Source organism: Eleginops maclovinus, chromosome 5, assembly GCF_036324505.1.
Source record: "Eleginops maclovinus isolate JMC-PN-2008 ecotype Puerto Natales chromosome 5, JC_Emac_rtc_rv5, whole genome shotgun sequence".
NCBI classification, from domain to species: Eukaryota; Metazoa; Chordata; class Actinopteri; order Perciformes; family Eleginopidae; genus Eleginops; species Eleginops maclovinus.
The window spans coordinates 7,537,342-7,553,242 of NC_086353.1; the positions used below are offsets into that span (position 1 = coordinate 7,537,342).

At 39.4% G+C, this 15,901-nt stretch overlaps 2 protein-coding genes across 9 annotated transcripts; both read right to left on the minus strand.

The window, feature by feature from the left end:
* Positions 1-2,230: 2,230 nt before the first annotated feature.
* Positions 2,231-11,835, minus strand: osbp (oxysterol binding protein). Of its 8 annotated transcripts, none has more exons than XM_063884101.1 (20): positions 11,698-11,835; positions 10,422-10,592; positions 9,833-10,041; positions 9,497-9,659; positions 9,288-9,399; positions 9,004-9,202; positions 8,750-8,864; positions 8,581-8,632; positions 8,301-8,468; positions 7,973-8,218; positions 7,730-7,850; positions 7,529-7,632; positions 7,312-7,407; positions 6,916-7,100; positions 6,580-6,809; positions 6,398-6,436; positions 6,176-6,223; positions 5,496-5,534; positions 5,351-5,383; positions 2,231-4,235 (listed from the first exon to the last, which is right to left on the minus strand). In XM_063884101.1, exons 2-20 carry the CDS (start codon positions 10,553-10,555, stop codon positions 4,093-4,095), a joined length of 2,436 nt encoding a protein of 811 aa, XP_063740171.1. In that variant the 5' UTR covers positions 10,556-10,592; positions 11,698-11,835; the 3' UTR covers positions 2,231-4,092. The 8 variants fall into 8 exon arrangements, with proteins under 8 accessions (XP_063740171.1, XP_063740170.1, XP_063740168.1 ...); XM_063884100.1 differs by having other exon boundaries at positions 8,581-8,641; XM_063884098.1 differs by having other exon boundaries at positions 8,581-8,644.
* A 1,234-nt stretch (positions 11,836-13,069) lies between these two features.
* On the minus strand, positions 13,070-15,874 carry sart1 (spliceosome associated factor 1, recruiter of U4/U6.U5 tri-snRNP). The gene has a single exon (XM_063883791.1). The coding sequence runs from the start codon at positions 15,550-15,552 to the stop codon at positions 13,234-13,236; it is 2,319 nt and encodes a 772-aa protein (XP_063739861.1). The 5' UTR covers positions 15,553-15,874; the 3' UTR covers positions 13,070-13,233.
* Between the last annotated feature and the right edge of the window lie 27 nt (positions 15,875-15,901).

The window sequence follows — 15,901 nt, forward strand, 5'->3', positions numbered from 1 at the left end:
GGGGCGGTGCTATTTTATTGTTTAATACTAAGGTCAAATTTGAGGAAAACTGGAAACACTTTCTGATCATTAAGTTGTTTTTACAACTCTTTATTTGTAAATAAAATAAATTAAAGCTGAAAAGAAGAAAAGGGAACACAAGGGCCACACTACTACACATATACAACGTTTTGCTTCATGTTGTGATCATTTAGATTTTTATAAAACATTTTCTAACATACAAACTAATTTAAGTTTTCACCGACTCCTAACACGCCAGGTAAGTAGCCTATTTATTTGCAGTTTCATAGCCTATTCCAGCCAGCAAATACAAAGATGAAACAAAAAATAGCTTAGTAGAGGTTTATCAATGACACACAAGGATTGTTAAACTCAATTTGTTATGCTAAATAATTATAAGAAACTCATAGGGCTTTTATTAAAATTCTGTGTTTTTTTAAAATGTCAATAACAGTAAATGCTAAGATCTTTGAGAGTAGTTGCACACCAAAGTCTTTTAGTTCATTCAAAACCTAAAAATGAATTGTTTCAATGCCTGTCGTTTACTTTTTTTTAAAAACGCCATGACAAAGGAGGAAACACTGGAAGATTATGGGACTGACATCATAGACAGTTGACGCAGGAAGAGGCTGCATTGTCCCGATTATTTTCCTGTTTTCAACTCTGGCAGCTGTTGTAGCTGTAGGTCTCGACTCAGTAAGTTACTCTTCTGATACCCACTTACTATCTTGTGCTTTTTTCTTAACTAATGGTATTTGTTGCAACTTTTTAAGACCTTGTATCTTTTAAAAGGTATTATACAACAACTGATAATAAAAGCAAAGTATTATGTTTATAGGTCGACAAGCATCTTCTGAGTACTTACTACTGTAAGGGCATTAACTTACACTTATTACAAAGACTATTATAAATGGTAGTTTTTGTTTTATTTCACTAAACTCCACGGGTTCTTAAATATAACAAATCCCCAGATAACTGATGTTACTGTCCTAAATGTAGTTTCAAGATAATTTGATGCATAAATGTATCTTTTTTTTTTAAACTAAATGATTGTATTCTCTACTAAAACCATATATTTTCAACCTTGAGTCACAATTGAAATCAGTAGCTGGGTTTTACGAATATGTTATTGAACTGTTCAAAGTGTTTGGCCCAATATAGTAGTGTTGCTATGTCCCAAAACTAAACCTGGACTAATCTGAAGCCCAAAGAGATAACAATCTACCATCTAACAAGTAATACATTTACCAACTACTCTAAGTCATTCTGTAAAAAAAAAAATACAGCAAAAATATACACTTCATTTTCATCCACTTTAATATTGGCAACCTCTAACACAACCCTGCAAAAAAAAAAAAAAAAACTGCATTGAAGGACAAAAAAGATGAAAAGTATGCTCAGTAAACGTAGTCGTTACATTTGTATATTTTTACCAATGTAGATATGTTTTAAATACACTTCACGTTCAGTAGCCAACATCAAAAATTGACATCCCGAGGGTATGATAAATAATGCCATGTAGTTAAGTGCAAGAACACCTTTAGTCAAGTTTTGAGAGCTGTGGGAAGTTGTGGCATTGTGCCAATCTCCACCACGCTGGGCTAAAACAATCTTAGCTGGAAAAATGAAAGGGATCAAAAAAGGTAGAAACTTAAGAAAACAAAACCTCAAATCACACATGAAGGAATGCAGCTATGCCATTAAGAGCCATGGCTAAAAACCAAGATTATTTATACGTTTAAACAGACATGTCAAATCTGTAATGCAAGAGACATTGAGTAACATCAAGCTGTACATTCCTCACACACAGTCTTCATCATGTGTTTGAATGATGTATGAAGCAACATTTAATAACACTAAGGGATGGTTCAAACCTAGCATGGTACACTCTGCTCAGACAATTGAAATGCATCCAATTCTGAGTGAACAACAATGAAAAAGAAAGGAGAAAAACAAAAGCAAAATTGCATCACCTCCATTAGATTCTCTATCAATATAACCAGTTAATATCACAGTTACTTTACAATGTAATATATTTACACAGAAATATTTGCAACATTACGTTTTGTGATCTTCATTTTCAGTGTTCTCCTTTTAAGTACACTTGAATATAAGTGAAATTCAGATTTTTCATCAGACACACAATCCTTCCACTCATGTGACAAACAACAACGGAGACGAGTACAATGACAGAATTCAGTTTTTTGCAATTTCAGCAAACTCACACATTTCATTTTGTGCCAAATGTATATGCAGTGAGGCACTCTTATTGCTGTCTGACTACACTCGCAACACACCACGACTATAATAACTCACATCAAGATTAAAGCTATGATCAATAAGTTTGAAGGAAACCAGGAAGACAAAAACACTTTTCCGTTCACTTCACTATTAATCAAGTCAGTACAAATCTGCACAGCTCTGCTTACATTAATCTCAACTGTTCAAATGTTGAGACTCAGCATTAACTTCAAAAGCAGAGTTTCAACGGTTAATCTTATAGTGAGAGCACACACGTTAGTATGAAAATAAGGGTAGTGTGTGTGAGTGTGAGAATCAAAATAGATTTTATCTTACACATAAGGATTAGAGTCAATCTCATACTCAAGGTGATTCAATCTTACAAGGCTTTTTCTCGGAGTAACGTGGTCAACAACTACACTCTTAAGAAACTTAACATTCTGTTTTAGGTTTAGCAGGCCCCCTTCACACATTTTTAAACTGCCCATTACAGGTCAGGGGGAACGAGATGTTGCGTTGCAGTTTTAGGAGGATTTTTTTACAGGCTCTTGGGGTATCTACAGGACAAAATAATAGGATATTCTCTGTAAAAAAAAATGAAACAACTTCTGGTGGAATGAACAGTATCTCATAGGAACAGGATAAATGTTGAGGGGAATGAAGGGACTTTATGTATAATCTTTAAAATTAATTTGGGAAGTAAAATAATGACAGGAAAAACTACAAAAAGACAGGGTTCTGTATGTTGTTCCGCATTGTGCCATTGGTATTTTTTATAATTCATAGTTTGATTGGTACTTTACATTGTTTTCATTAACGTATAATATTGAACAAAGAAAAATATATTCTATTAAGGTTAATGTGCTACACACTGAAAGGTAGTTATTCTTCCTAAATAAAAAATGGATAGAAAAAAACTTTTATTTTTAAATCTTCTATCGTGAAAAAAGGTTTAAAAAAAATCATATACATCTAGTGACTTGTGTACACCCACTACTATTCTCACGATAACAAAACCAGTCTTAATCGTGCCAAAATATGAGTGGCTTTATCATAATGTACTACTTTCACATTTCTTCACCATGTATTTGAGAGTGGGTTTGAGGGATATCAGGGAATCACAAACACATTTTGAAATGGATTACTTGAGGGCAACAAAAAGGCTAATGTGTAGATATAGTTTAACACTTGGGTTAAACAACATTTCTCACTTTTGCCTGTGCCACTAGAACCCATGCATCGATGCATTTGATCTGGGCTGAAATTGCTATGCTCAATATTTACTGTATGAACTATTTAAACATTGGGAATGAATACACGTTGACTCAAGGTGGTGCTGTGCTGGGGAAGTTGCAATACATTAATTGCAAAAGTAGTCAGAATAAGGAGCTCACAACATCAACAAGAACATGAATAACATGCTAGGGAGTAGCTCTCTCTTTGTGAGAAAACCTTGTATAGATCTCATCTGGATGATTTATGCCTTTAAAGAAAGGGCTTTTAAAGGAAAAATGCATAATAGCATGAACCAGAATAACTTGCTGCCAAAAGCAACATGAAGGCTGTACCAAAGAACCTAGGACTGAGAACAAACAGCAGGCCAACCAAGATAAACATCATGTGTTAGAGAGGCAGTGAGAAGGACATCTGAAAACTAATCACCTGCAATGTGACAACAATGCCACGATGTGCATGGTATCTACGAGGGGGAAGATGCTCTTAACCCTGAGCCAATCACTGCTGGAAAAATCAGTTGACGCTACAGACATTGAAGATTGGTTAATGTCAGGCTTGATTCTCCACTTAAGCTGATGCTGAAGGTTTGTTCACCACAGAGGAAGACAGGCCGGATCAGAAGATTTCAGGGCACGCGTCCCAGCTGCCTTGTTCCTTCGCCTCCCAGTAACCTCCCTTGTAGACATGCAGGGTTTCTCCGGAGGCAGGGTCGTCTAACTTCTCAAACCACATCGCTTGGTAGTTGTCTGGATGGGCGCCTTAAAAGGAAAAGAAAACAAGCATTTATAAAGAAGCTTTAAAAAAGGGACCCGAGGGGAGGGGTTAAGAAGCCATTGAGCCATGACAACTCATCATGCTTAAATCAAGCAGACATGCTCTCAGATAAGGGATGAAGAGGTATACAAAGTGTACGATCCTTGTCCTTCAGCAGTGTTAATTTTGTTAAAAAAAAACTATGACTATAATGTTTTCTAAGACTAAAACGAGTAGTAGACAAGAAGGCACGGGTGTCTAAATGTAACTGTATCAACATACAATACTGTTGACCAAAACCTTTTTCAATGTAGTTGGGTTAAAAAATAAACCTAAATCTTAATTTTTGTGGACAAATAAAGAGCCGTTTTATTTTTTTCTTTAAATCAGTGGAAATGTTCCCTACCCTGTGGTGTGTGCTCGCCATATCATGACCACATCAGCAGCCCAAAATGAGCACAGTGACTTACCAAAGTTTAAGTAAAAGATGACAACAACAGAACTTGGGAGAAAGAAACAGGCTATATTTGTGCTAAACAAAAATGAACTGAAATAAAATAAAATGCCAACACTTTTAGTCAACCATAACCTAAAAAAAGGACGAGGTTAACTAAATATGATAAAAAACAAGGAAATTTGATACAGGACCAAGACTAAATAAAAACAGCTGAAAGAATGAACCCCAGTCTTTAGATGCACCTTATCTGAGCCTTAAACAAAGGAGGCAAATTATAGACAAGTATCTGATCAAATCAATACCAATTCCCCATCTGTCCAAGACCACAGTCTACAGAGCACTGACGGACAAATGCTACTCTAAAATATTCAAGTAGCAGGTTTGTGGCAACTCTACAGTAAGCTAGTCTATAAGGTTTCCTAAAAACTACCAACACGGATCTAAAAACATACAAAATAAAATGGATAATGGAAAGCAACGCAGATTTTTCTTGCTTTGGACTTGAGCTCCATAAGCATTAGGACCTTTATTGCCTTCCACTAAGAGAGACCAAGTTGCAAAGGAAGTGAAAGGGAAATGGAAAATAGACGGGATCTCAATCTAGATTATACAAAATACTAGTATATGGGAAATAATTGCACTTCATGTCATCAGAATACTTGCTTTGAAAAGGAACATGTGATGGTCCATAAGGGGCTGAAAATAGAAAAATTAGGGATGAATCTTTGAGAGTTAGGAAATAAAAGAATGGGTATGATCTGAAGAGGATACAAAGAGGCAGCAAATGTAAATGTAAGAAGCTACTTGCATGCAACAGGAGTGAGAGGGGGGGAGTCCTCTGTGTCAGCTTTACACCAGCACAACAAAAAAAGATTTTAATCCACAACTCAAACAGCTTTCAAAATCAACACACATTTGAGTTTTATGTCGTTTTATGAGGTACTTTGTGTAGCATTTCAAGCAATATTTGACATCTAACCAGTGCATAACTACCTATCATAAAAAGGATCTCTGCTTCCAAAGTCCTAGAGTTGTTTGACTATACCATCATTGAAAGAAAAATATACATTTTGGCCACAGAACAGGCGATTTCCAAGCAAAACAATTGGTGGCAGTGTGAAGTATGATGTAGGATGCAATTCCTCTCAGTGCTGGTTTAATCATTTTAACTGACAAATAGTAACAATTTAGTGATGTCAAATTGGTGGCTCGTATTGTATGATCTGTGTAGATCTGTCTACGATGAACATATTTAAAATGCATAATGAGAAAATCTTGAGCGTTTTGTTCCAAGAAGTGTGGGACAAAAAGTTTCTCCTCCGCCATTATCAGCACTTGTTTCAGTAGGTGTCAACTCACTAGTATTGACAAATAACCCTATCAATCTCCCATGGATAAATATGGGTCATGTTTTGTCATTGCCATTAAAATGCTACAAAAGGTACCTTTAAAAGTATATATTATGGTAAGCTGTAGAATGATACTTGCTTTCATCAGAAACCTCACTAGCTTCTGTGCCAGTCTCCAGTGCATCAGCTAAATGGAACAGACATGGATGAACGGATGGTGAAAGTGTTTAAAAGAAGATGTTGAAGACATTTAGTATCTTTCGATGACACACAAACATATTGCACTTGTGTTTTTTGCATCTAGAGTAAAGAAATAGTGTAGATCTAGGGTTAGGGTTAGGACTAAGAGAAGAGTACTTGCTTTTTAAGGGTGAATCATTGATTGAATCCTCAGTGACAGCTTAGGATTGAGACAGAGACAGACAGACAAGGTATTTCAAGACAGACAAAGTGGGAAAAGATGAATGGAAAGTGAAACATTGGAACGAAACATGAGGCAAATAGATAAAATACAAAGCGTATTCCCGTCTTCTTTTTGTTTACCTTCCTCAGGTGTGCTAGCTGCTTTAACAGCCTCCCTCTCTCTTTCTCTGCGTACTATGCGCTGTTTCTCTTCGAGCCTCTGCTTCTCTGCATTAGCCTCATCCCAGCGGCCTTCCTCCATCATCCTCTGGTCAGGGCGTCGTCGACTGTCTGTTGGCGCCACGCCATCTTCAGGCTCATTGAGTGTCAAGGCCAGTGAGGAGAAAAAGTACATGTTCTCGGCTCCCTCTCTGTAAAGTCATCAACAGAAAAGTTAAAAAGCACAAAGCTGCAACAGTTTACAAGCTCCGTCGGTTAACAAGCACTTTCAACTTTCTACAGACTACCAGCACTCACGGTAAAGGGTTCTTCTTCCAGATTTCTTTGGCTTTGAGGGTCTGATAGACAGTCCTCTGTTTGCCTTCAGTGCCGTTCTCGCCTTTACTGCTCTGCATGATCCTGGAGAACTCCATCTTCTCATCCCAGGTTCCTGATAGCACGTAATGCGCCTTTCCATCCTTATCCGTTACTACTCCTGTTACCTGAGAGACACAATCAGCTTTTAATAAAGAACGCTTTTTAAAAAAGGCCAACAGTATGGAGTGCAATGAGACAACTAAAACCAAAGCTGTGCAATTCATTGATACATGTATTAAAAGACATCTAAAGCTAAAGGTTGTGTTGAGCTAGACTACATCATACTGGCTCTATGGTGCTATATAATAAAAGTAAAAAATACATAAACACACCCACCTTTCTTGGTACATCTCTGGAGAAGTAACTGTAGGGAGCAAACTTGAGGTGGCAGCGATCCCCCGTCTTATGGTTCACCACGTCAATCTCCCCTGACTAGAAGAGAAAATGTTGAGAAGTTAAAGGTAAACCCAGTAGAACTTCAACTACAATGTTCTATAAAAGACATCTATGGTATTTATTAATGAGTATTTATGGTGTTTGGTTTAAAATGTACCTGGTCAATCCATAGTTTTCCAACAATGATATTGTGTACTGTTGTAGTGACTTTCTTCCAAGAGTAATGATTCTCACTTTTGTCAAATAAACACTGGATAGAACCTGGAAAATAAGAGAAAGAGTAATGTTAGACATGTTAACCTTCATGGTTAACCTGCTAATATACATATAATTGTCATATTTGATTCCACACACTCACCCAAAGGCATGATGGAGAGATATTTCCCTCTGAACTTGCTGGCCAGGGTGATTTCTTGTCTGAGGGTCCAGCCCTTTTCAGAGAGGGCATGGTGAGCTGCAGCAGGCGGGTGGTGACTCACCTGACAGAGAGGAGAGAGTGAAGAGAAAAGTAAAATCCAAATAATGATCCAGACTATTCAAGCAATTTAACATGCATGCATTAACATCCTTCAAGCGTGTTTATTTTTCCAGTTGGACATACCTGCTCACAGAGGGAGCGGTAGCCACAATCTTTGAGCCGATCGAGCTCAAAGGTTTCTCCCAGCAGAGGATTGAAGGGTTTTCCTGTGCGGTGGACAGTGGTGGAGTAGGAGGAGACTGTAAAAGCTGCCACATAGCACATCTGCTCCAGAGAGCTCTGACATTTAGCAGCCTTATCCAGCAGCTCGTAGTACTCCAGGTCTTCAGAGAGACGTTGCAGCATTGAGAGAGGCTCATTGAAATTCACCTACAAAGTCACAGAGAGAAGAAGTCAGGTTACTTCTGATTCCTCTTAGAGAGAAATACCGACAATAGTACATGATTCTTACAGGCATCGGTATCTTTGAGAGCTCCTTTCCAATGCAGTTCTTCATGATGCTCCACAGATTGAGGTAATAGTTGGGCTTGTCAGGGATACGAGTCCGTCTCTGTTTAACTGGCTCCAGCTCAAGGGGCTGTGGAGACTCTGGGTTTGATGCCAAGGACAGTTCATCAAACTGGAAGAAGAGAAAGATTTAGGGTCAGGGCTTGGCGTGGCATGTTGACAATAAGTAGATAAGACAAGTCATTACAAATCAGAATTTGCTGAAAAACACTAAGTTTACACACATTTACTGATTGATCGTCCATTCCAGTCTCACAGCTGAACCCACTAACATTGCTGCCGGATCTCCTGGCGGACAGAAGAAAAATGAATCTCAAAAGAAAGAAAAAAAAATACAAGAATATACAACAACAAAAAAACACTGACATTTGAAAAAGAAAGTTATTTAACAACCTGTGATACTTGGGGTCAGCAGGGACAGTAATAAACTCTGCTGGGTCTTCCATAGCATCAAAGAACTCATTGTCATCATCCTCGTCACTGGCGTCACCTTTTCCGGAAACACCACCTATGGTGAAGAGAGGCAGTGGAGGAACAAATGATTAATGGCTCCACTTGCCTCAGTTGATTGACTCAGGTGCGATACACAGCAGGCTTACTTTTAGTATCATCAGAGCCAGACGTTCAGGTGTAGATTTAAGCCTTACCTTTGTTACCTAAGGCTGGATTGCTGAATGAAGAGGGGAGAACTGTAGCTCCTCTGAAAGCTCTTTCCAGGTGATTGTGTTGTTTGGCCAGCTGCTCCAGAGTCTCCTCCAGACGTATCCTCTGGTCTCTCTCACTGTGTAAGGCCTTCTGCCAGCGCTTACTGTGGCTCTGGGCCAGGGAGAGGAAGTCTCTACATGCCTTGGGGAACAAGAGCGACATTTCAGCAAAGGATTCAGCAACAATGTTGGGAGTCCATCTGCAAATTAACACTGTGCTGACTTACATTAATCATGGCATTAGAGGTGATTCTGAACAGCGTGGCTCTCTCTGTAACTTGTTTCATCTTGTCTCCCATGTCCCCGCTGACACGAAGCGCCTCCAGTTCTGACAAAGACCTGTATGTGTGGAAATAAAAAACAAAAAAACAAAATTAAAGATCAGTGTGTTTTTCATACAATGCAATCAGTACTTGCTCTGTCTGATAATTGATACCTTTGTAGGGCAGACCCATGCTTCACAATGAGATCATTGCAGGTGTTGAGGTCCTCCACCTTGCTGCCCAGTGTGCGTAGTGTTGACTGGATTTCTAAGTTACGGCAGCCTCCACCCTGTCCTGAAGAGGGGGGCACTGCAGGACATTCGTCACCTGAGTCATCTGACGGAGAGAACAGGGAGGATAATAGGACTCAAAAAAATAATGATGAAAGAAAATGCTTTACCCACGAAGAATGACAAGCATTTCTGCTAGACTGAAATGTTGCTGTCTTTTTGTCTGAGTTTTTATTCAACGTCTCCTGTAGTCTCCAACGGATTTGTTTTTCCTCTTACCAGACTCAGCCTGCATGTGGACGGCCTTTGCTTTGGCAAGCTCCAGAGCTGTGATCCATCGCTGCCGCTCTACTTCTGAGCTTGCCTTCAAGTGGTAGGTCTGTGCACCTCCGTTAGAGATGACAAAATTGCACGAGTCCTCCACAGCAATATTGGCTGTGGCCAAGTTGATGGTGCCTCTGCACGTGTGACCCATCTCTGCCTGGGTCCTGGAGACAAACAGAACAAAGAAAGGTTAAATACTGATGTTTTAAATCCGTTTCATTCCATAGAAAAATAATAATGTTTTCTTCTGAGGCAACTTTACATTTCCTTCAAATTGTGCAATCAGAGTTCTGCATAAAGGCTATTAAGTGCACTTCTCATTTCAGTGATCTCTAAAAGTTAAAAGAAAATAACCTTATGTTACTGCCGGAAAAAGTGGTTGTATAAATGTCATATATATTCCCCATCCCTATGTTAAACTTAACACACAACCTTTTTTCTCAGGATCCACCTTGGCTTCCTTTTGAGCCATGGAAAACCCATCAGGGAAAACCCTTTCATTTCATAACATTTGATTACAAAATAAGCCTGTAGTGTAACATACCTGTAGTAGGACAGCAGTCCATTGCTCAGAACAAACCAGCGTCTCTGGTAACCTTTAATGTAGTTAGTCCATTTAAAGAGCCAACCCTTGTATGTGTCTCCAGGGGTCGGAGTAGGGGGCTTTGGCTCCGACATCACGACAGCCTGTGCTTTCACTGGGTGAAGTTATAGCCTGTTAAAAGGAAGAAAAAAAAACGTATCAAGATTTGCATTGATATTTATTATTTGTTGGGCATGATAATGCTCAGTATGTCCAATGCATATCTGAAATGTATGAATAAACTGGCTTATGAAGTCTACAGACACTATCATCACATCAGTAAATAGCTCATTCATTTCAACAACTTTAGAGTAAAAAGTTAAATGTGTATTTCTACCATGACTTGAATTACATCTTATTATTAGATGCATAATAAGTATGGATGTTTTTGTAAATACTTTTTTGTTAATACACATTCATAAGTATATACAGTAAAATAAAAGCACATAATTATACAATGAATCTATACAGTTTTCGTAGACCGTTTATTTTATGTATTTTTTGCTTTTAATATAATGATCTTGATTATCTTCTATCTAAATACACCTATTATCTGCACTGTAAAGGCTATTATTTACCTTTACAGTGCAGCTTCGTTGTTTTGTTTCTGTCCGTCACGGCTATTTTTGTGTGTGAACATTAAGAGAGTTGCACAAAAAACAAAACGGAATCAAATTCCTTGCATGTATCCACATACGTGGCCAATAAAGTGGCTGACTGTTTCTCAATGTTACAAGAGCTATGGACGTTAGGTAAATAGGCTACATCGAAGCAACCAAAACATAAATCGACAATAGAAAACTGAGCCAATAATCTATAATTACGCTATTATAGTTTGCTCATCGTAAACAGGAACTCTGGAAATTACAACACATTACAAACGCCTCAGTGCTGACATGACTCCCAATAATCTGTTTAGCTAACAGTTAATGGCACTGCGTTGTAACGACATCCCTCAAAGACTGAGAGCAGCCGACAGACATGTTAACACTATTAGCTATTTACAGGATCACTAACAGGTAAACACAGCCGGGACACAGTGAGTGATTCGAGGAACTAAGAGTCATTTGCGAACGTCAAAGCTACTTAAACAGTGTCCGTCACTAAGCTCGCTGCTAGCTACACAACAGGAAGCTGTCAAACAGCCTGACAGACGATGCTAACGATCAATCCCCTCATCTCCGTCCTATATCTTAAGTGACATTAAGACATAATATTACATGACGCTCACCCTTACCGTGCAAGACTTCAGCTGTTAACGGCGTGCATGTCGTGTTGGATGAAGCGATGTTAGCTCGCCAGTGTTAGCTTTGCTAACTACTTTCATGGATGCATTAAGGAGAGCAGCTACTTTGCTACAGGTTATTCATCTTCCTCTTCTTTGGATTTAATGGCAGCTTGCTTCCTGAATGTTGCACTACTGCCCTCTTTTGGTGTTAGATACCTCCTACAGTGTCCAGTTTCTCATATGTTATCATCAGAGCTGTACTTATTTGGAAACTGACAAAGCACTTTTTCCTTTTTCACTTACTAAACTCAAGTAGAATCTGAACTTCAGCTCAGTGGTTAAATAAGTCCTTTTATATCAAGCAATATCACAGTGTAAAATATTATATTAGAACTAAAAGCCCTAATAACATTTTACTTAAATAAATATAATGCAGTTGTGGTTAGTAACACTCTCCTTTTCCCTCTGCTTTGATTTGTCCAAATATTTTACATTCTTCCTCTCTGATAGATACTTCACAAAGTGTTCACAATAATCAGTTATATGCTTACCCCTACTGTTAAAGTGTGCTTTTCAACTTTCTGACAATCCCAAATGTATTATAGGAGTATTTTTAGGCAGGTAAAAGTATGTTTGCCTAATAAAATAATGTGCACACCTCTTCCGCCACTACTGTTGATCAATTTTCTTCTCTGAATTAAACGGGTAAAATAACCATTTTTCTGATCGTGATATTTTTTCATTGAATAACTTTTCCTGAAATGTTGAACAATGGTTTATTTTAATCACCAACTATTGTCTTGAGACTTAGCAAGACAACCTGTTGTAAACACCCCATTTTCAGACAGTCAAGTAAATATTTTTGGAATACATATCTGTAATGTGGGATTATATTGTGTCATTTGCAAATCAAAAGGCCAATATATTATTGATTATATATTATTATAAAATCATATTGATGACCTACTTATATAAATATTTAGACATATTTCATGGATGTATAATTTTAACATAGCAGAGAAGATGTTACTGTTGTTTTATTTGCAATGTGTAATTAAAAAAACATGTTTTGGTTATTGTTTACATCTTTTTTTATAAAAACAGAATTGAATTTGCCATCTACTTTTGCTGCCTAAAACCAGAACCCAATGCATGTTAAATATTTTGATAAATATATCTTGCCTCGTTCATTACTACTGAACCCGTTATAATCCTCATGCCACAAAATGTGCAAAGGCTGTCATTAAACTAAACAAAAGCATTCAAAATTGTTACACAACAAAATTAAGGTTCTCATTAAAACAATATTCTCAACCTGAAGACAATTCCTGTTACTCTTTCACCTTGTAAGTTAGCAACAAAGAAAACAATAAAACATTGATCTAATTTGCCTTAATTTTATTAGACAAATTGTAACTACAACAACAATGATTGTATGAAGTAGGCATAAAATAGGAGCAGTTACTTTACCTAAAACATCTTATGTGTATGTCTATGTATGTGTCAGTGTGTGTTTATGACGAGATATTTGCTCATCCCCCAGACTTATTTGGTGATGTTATTTGCATTCATACTTTTCCCACTCCCACTAAGCACAAGATAAGGTGTTTTCTGAGATTTCTGCTTCTCCTGAAGCAAAGCCACCGTCCCCAGAGGAGTATCACTGCTGCTCATCTTCTTTAGCAGGGCCTCTTCCTCCAGCTTTTTCATCCTCCTCTCGGTCTTCATTTTTCCAGACCCTTTCCCGTGGAATCGATGTGAAAGCTGCCTGAAAGCTTCTTTTGGAGTGAGTCTCCGCCCAGATTCATCAACATACTCAATCTTGACCTCAGGCTTATAGCTGTCTTTATCCTTGAAATCTTGAGCGAAGCCTCTATATTCTTCTCTGCGACTATACTTGTCATCGAAGCCCATCTTGTCCTCAATGCAGTAGTTGTCATTTGGCAAGGCGCCTTTTGTTGCTCGGACACGGGATATCTTCTGCATTTCAGTGTCCAACAGACCTTTGTTTTTGCACAAATGCAAAGCAGCAGCAAGCCCTGAGTTGACAATGGGCTCCTCATCCAAAATGGTGGCAGAGGCTGTGGTGAAGTCTGGCTGTTTCAGCTCTTCATCCAAGTTCACTGTGCTCCATCCAACATTCTCATCCATGTCCGAGTCTGGGTCTCCAGCATCATCTTTCTCTTCTTTCTCCTCAAAGTCCATAATGTCCTCTTGGTCTTCTCTGTTGCCCGAGAGCCCATAAGTTGGAATATCACCCAGAGTTCTGCAAAACTCTGAGATGTCGTTGAAAACAATGTTATTCTTTCTCTCAGGATCATCGTCAGGACTGACTTTATCAAGCTCTTTGATCTTCTCAGCCACCTTCTCCCCAGAGTCTTTGAGTAGCTGCCTTTGCCTCAGCTTCCTCTGCTTCTCCAGTTGTTTCTGCAGCTCTTGCTCTGCCTCATCCTCCTCAATTACAGCTGGCTCTGGAGGTGTAAAGTCGTCATCATCACTAATGTCCATTTCAGCCATCCTAACATCATCAGATAACAGCGGGATATCATGGGACAGTTTGACCGGCTCCTCCACCTTTACTTCCTCACTTTCTTCTTCCAGCCGTTTGCGGCCGCGACCACGTGCCCTGGAGCCAAAATCTGTGTTGCGGGTGTCATCGATGGAGAGCTCATCTGCAACTGTCAGCTTGTCCTTCTTCCTGATCTTCCTCACACGCTTTTTTGTCTTCTTAAAGCCTACCATTTCCTGAGGTGTGTAATACTCCGAGGCAATAGAAAGAGCAGGCATCTCCAAAGACTGGGCCTGGTCTCGTAGCGCTTCTCTCATGGCCTGAATCTCCCGCTCTCGCTCCCCGTCAGCAAAGCCCCCTGTATTCAGTCGGAAACTCTTTTTCTTTTCGCCCTCAATTTCCTCATCATACTTTGACAGTACAGTGTGAGGCTTAAACGTGACCATGTCATCCACACTCTCGTCTTCTTCATAGGGCTTGTATTCAGGCTTCTTCTTTTTTAACTCCACATTCTTTTCTGCATGTTCCTTGTCCACAAGTCCAACATTTACAAGCACATCTTCTTCCTCTTCAAGCACACCTTTGTCTTGTAGAGTCAGGATGACTGTCTGACCCTCATTAAAGGAATCCACCTTGTGCTGCACTTTGAGTCCCTTTAGATCTCGGGCTGTGTAGGCATCTTTTTTGCCATGTGCAAACTCCTCCTCCACCAGACTGCTGACACCAAACTCCTCGTCCATCTCCTGCAGAAGTTTGGCTCTTTTCTCTGCCAATTCTTTCTCTTTTGCCATCAGTCTGCTTCTCTCAACCCAGGCAGATGTGTCATCCAGCCAGTCCTCCTCTGCTATGGTCTTGACTTTTCCCAGTTTCAGGTTCTGGATGCGTTTTTCTTTCATAGCAGCAAGCTTTTCTCTCATATCTTTCTGCTTCTTGATGAGAACAGGGTTGATGGTCTCTGCTACCTTTGGATCCTCTTTGGTGCCGAGCTCCTTCTTGGCCGCCTCTAATTCCAGAGGCTTCAAACCCAGCTTGGCTCTGAGTTTGTTTGTCTCCTCGATGCTGAGAGACGCGTCTCCGCTTGCAGACTGAGGGGCAATTTCTGCCTTGCTTTCTTCATATCCAAGATCAACTTTCTCCTTCTTCACCCGTGGCTCCCCGGTGCTCCTCTCACCTTTGCTGCGGCCCTCTCGTCCGCTTCTTTCTCGGGACCTGGAGCGTTTTCGTTTCTCTTTATCCCGAGTCCCATCTCGGTCTGTAGCGTCTCGGTCCTTGTGACGATGTTTCTTATGTTCACGACGGCGCTCTTCCGCATCTTTGTCGCGGCTCTTCTCCTTGTGTTTCTTGGATGACCCCATTATTTCCTTCAACGATTACAGCAGTTGTTAAAAACGATGCTGTTGTGGAAAAAAACGTGTTTGAAACGTTGCTCCTTCGATGACAAGCTCACATTAGCTTTCAATGCTAAGTGGCTAACCGACGACGCAACTCACTCAGTACGGGTGAAAAAAATGATCCTCACAATGAAAATCTGGTATCAATCAACAACGAGTACAGATGTGGAAAAAATACCCACGTAGCTGTGTCGCCTTTACACAACAGTTTAACCACTCAACACCACGGCCAGGCATACAACTTCATATATCGTCAAACAAACAGCGACAGTGTTTCTGTTTCCGGCACTTCCGGTGGTGGAAGACTATCTAC

Coding starts and splice junctions, on each gene's coding strand:
- osbp (XM_063884098.1), bottom strand. CDS start 10,555: ATGTCGGAGCCAAAGCCCCCTACTCCGACCCCTGGAGACACATACAAG. Junction 9,203..9,287: donor CCTCTAATGCCATGATTAAT/GTAAGTCAGCAC, acceptor TTGTTCCCCAAG/GCATGTAGAGACTTCCTCTC. Junction 7,633..7,729: donor TCTCTCCATCATGCCTTTGG/GTGAGTGTGTGG, acceptor CTTATTTTCCAG/GTTCTATCCAGTGTTTATTT.
- sart1 (XM_063883791.1), bottom strand. CDS start 15,552: ATGGGGTCATCCAAGAAACACAAGGAGAAGAGCCGCGACAAAGATGCG.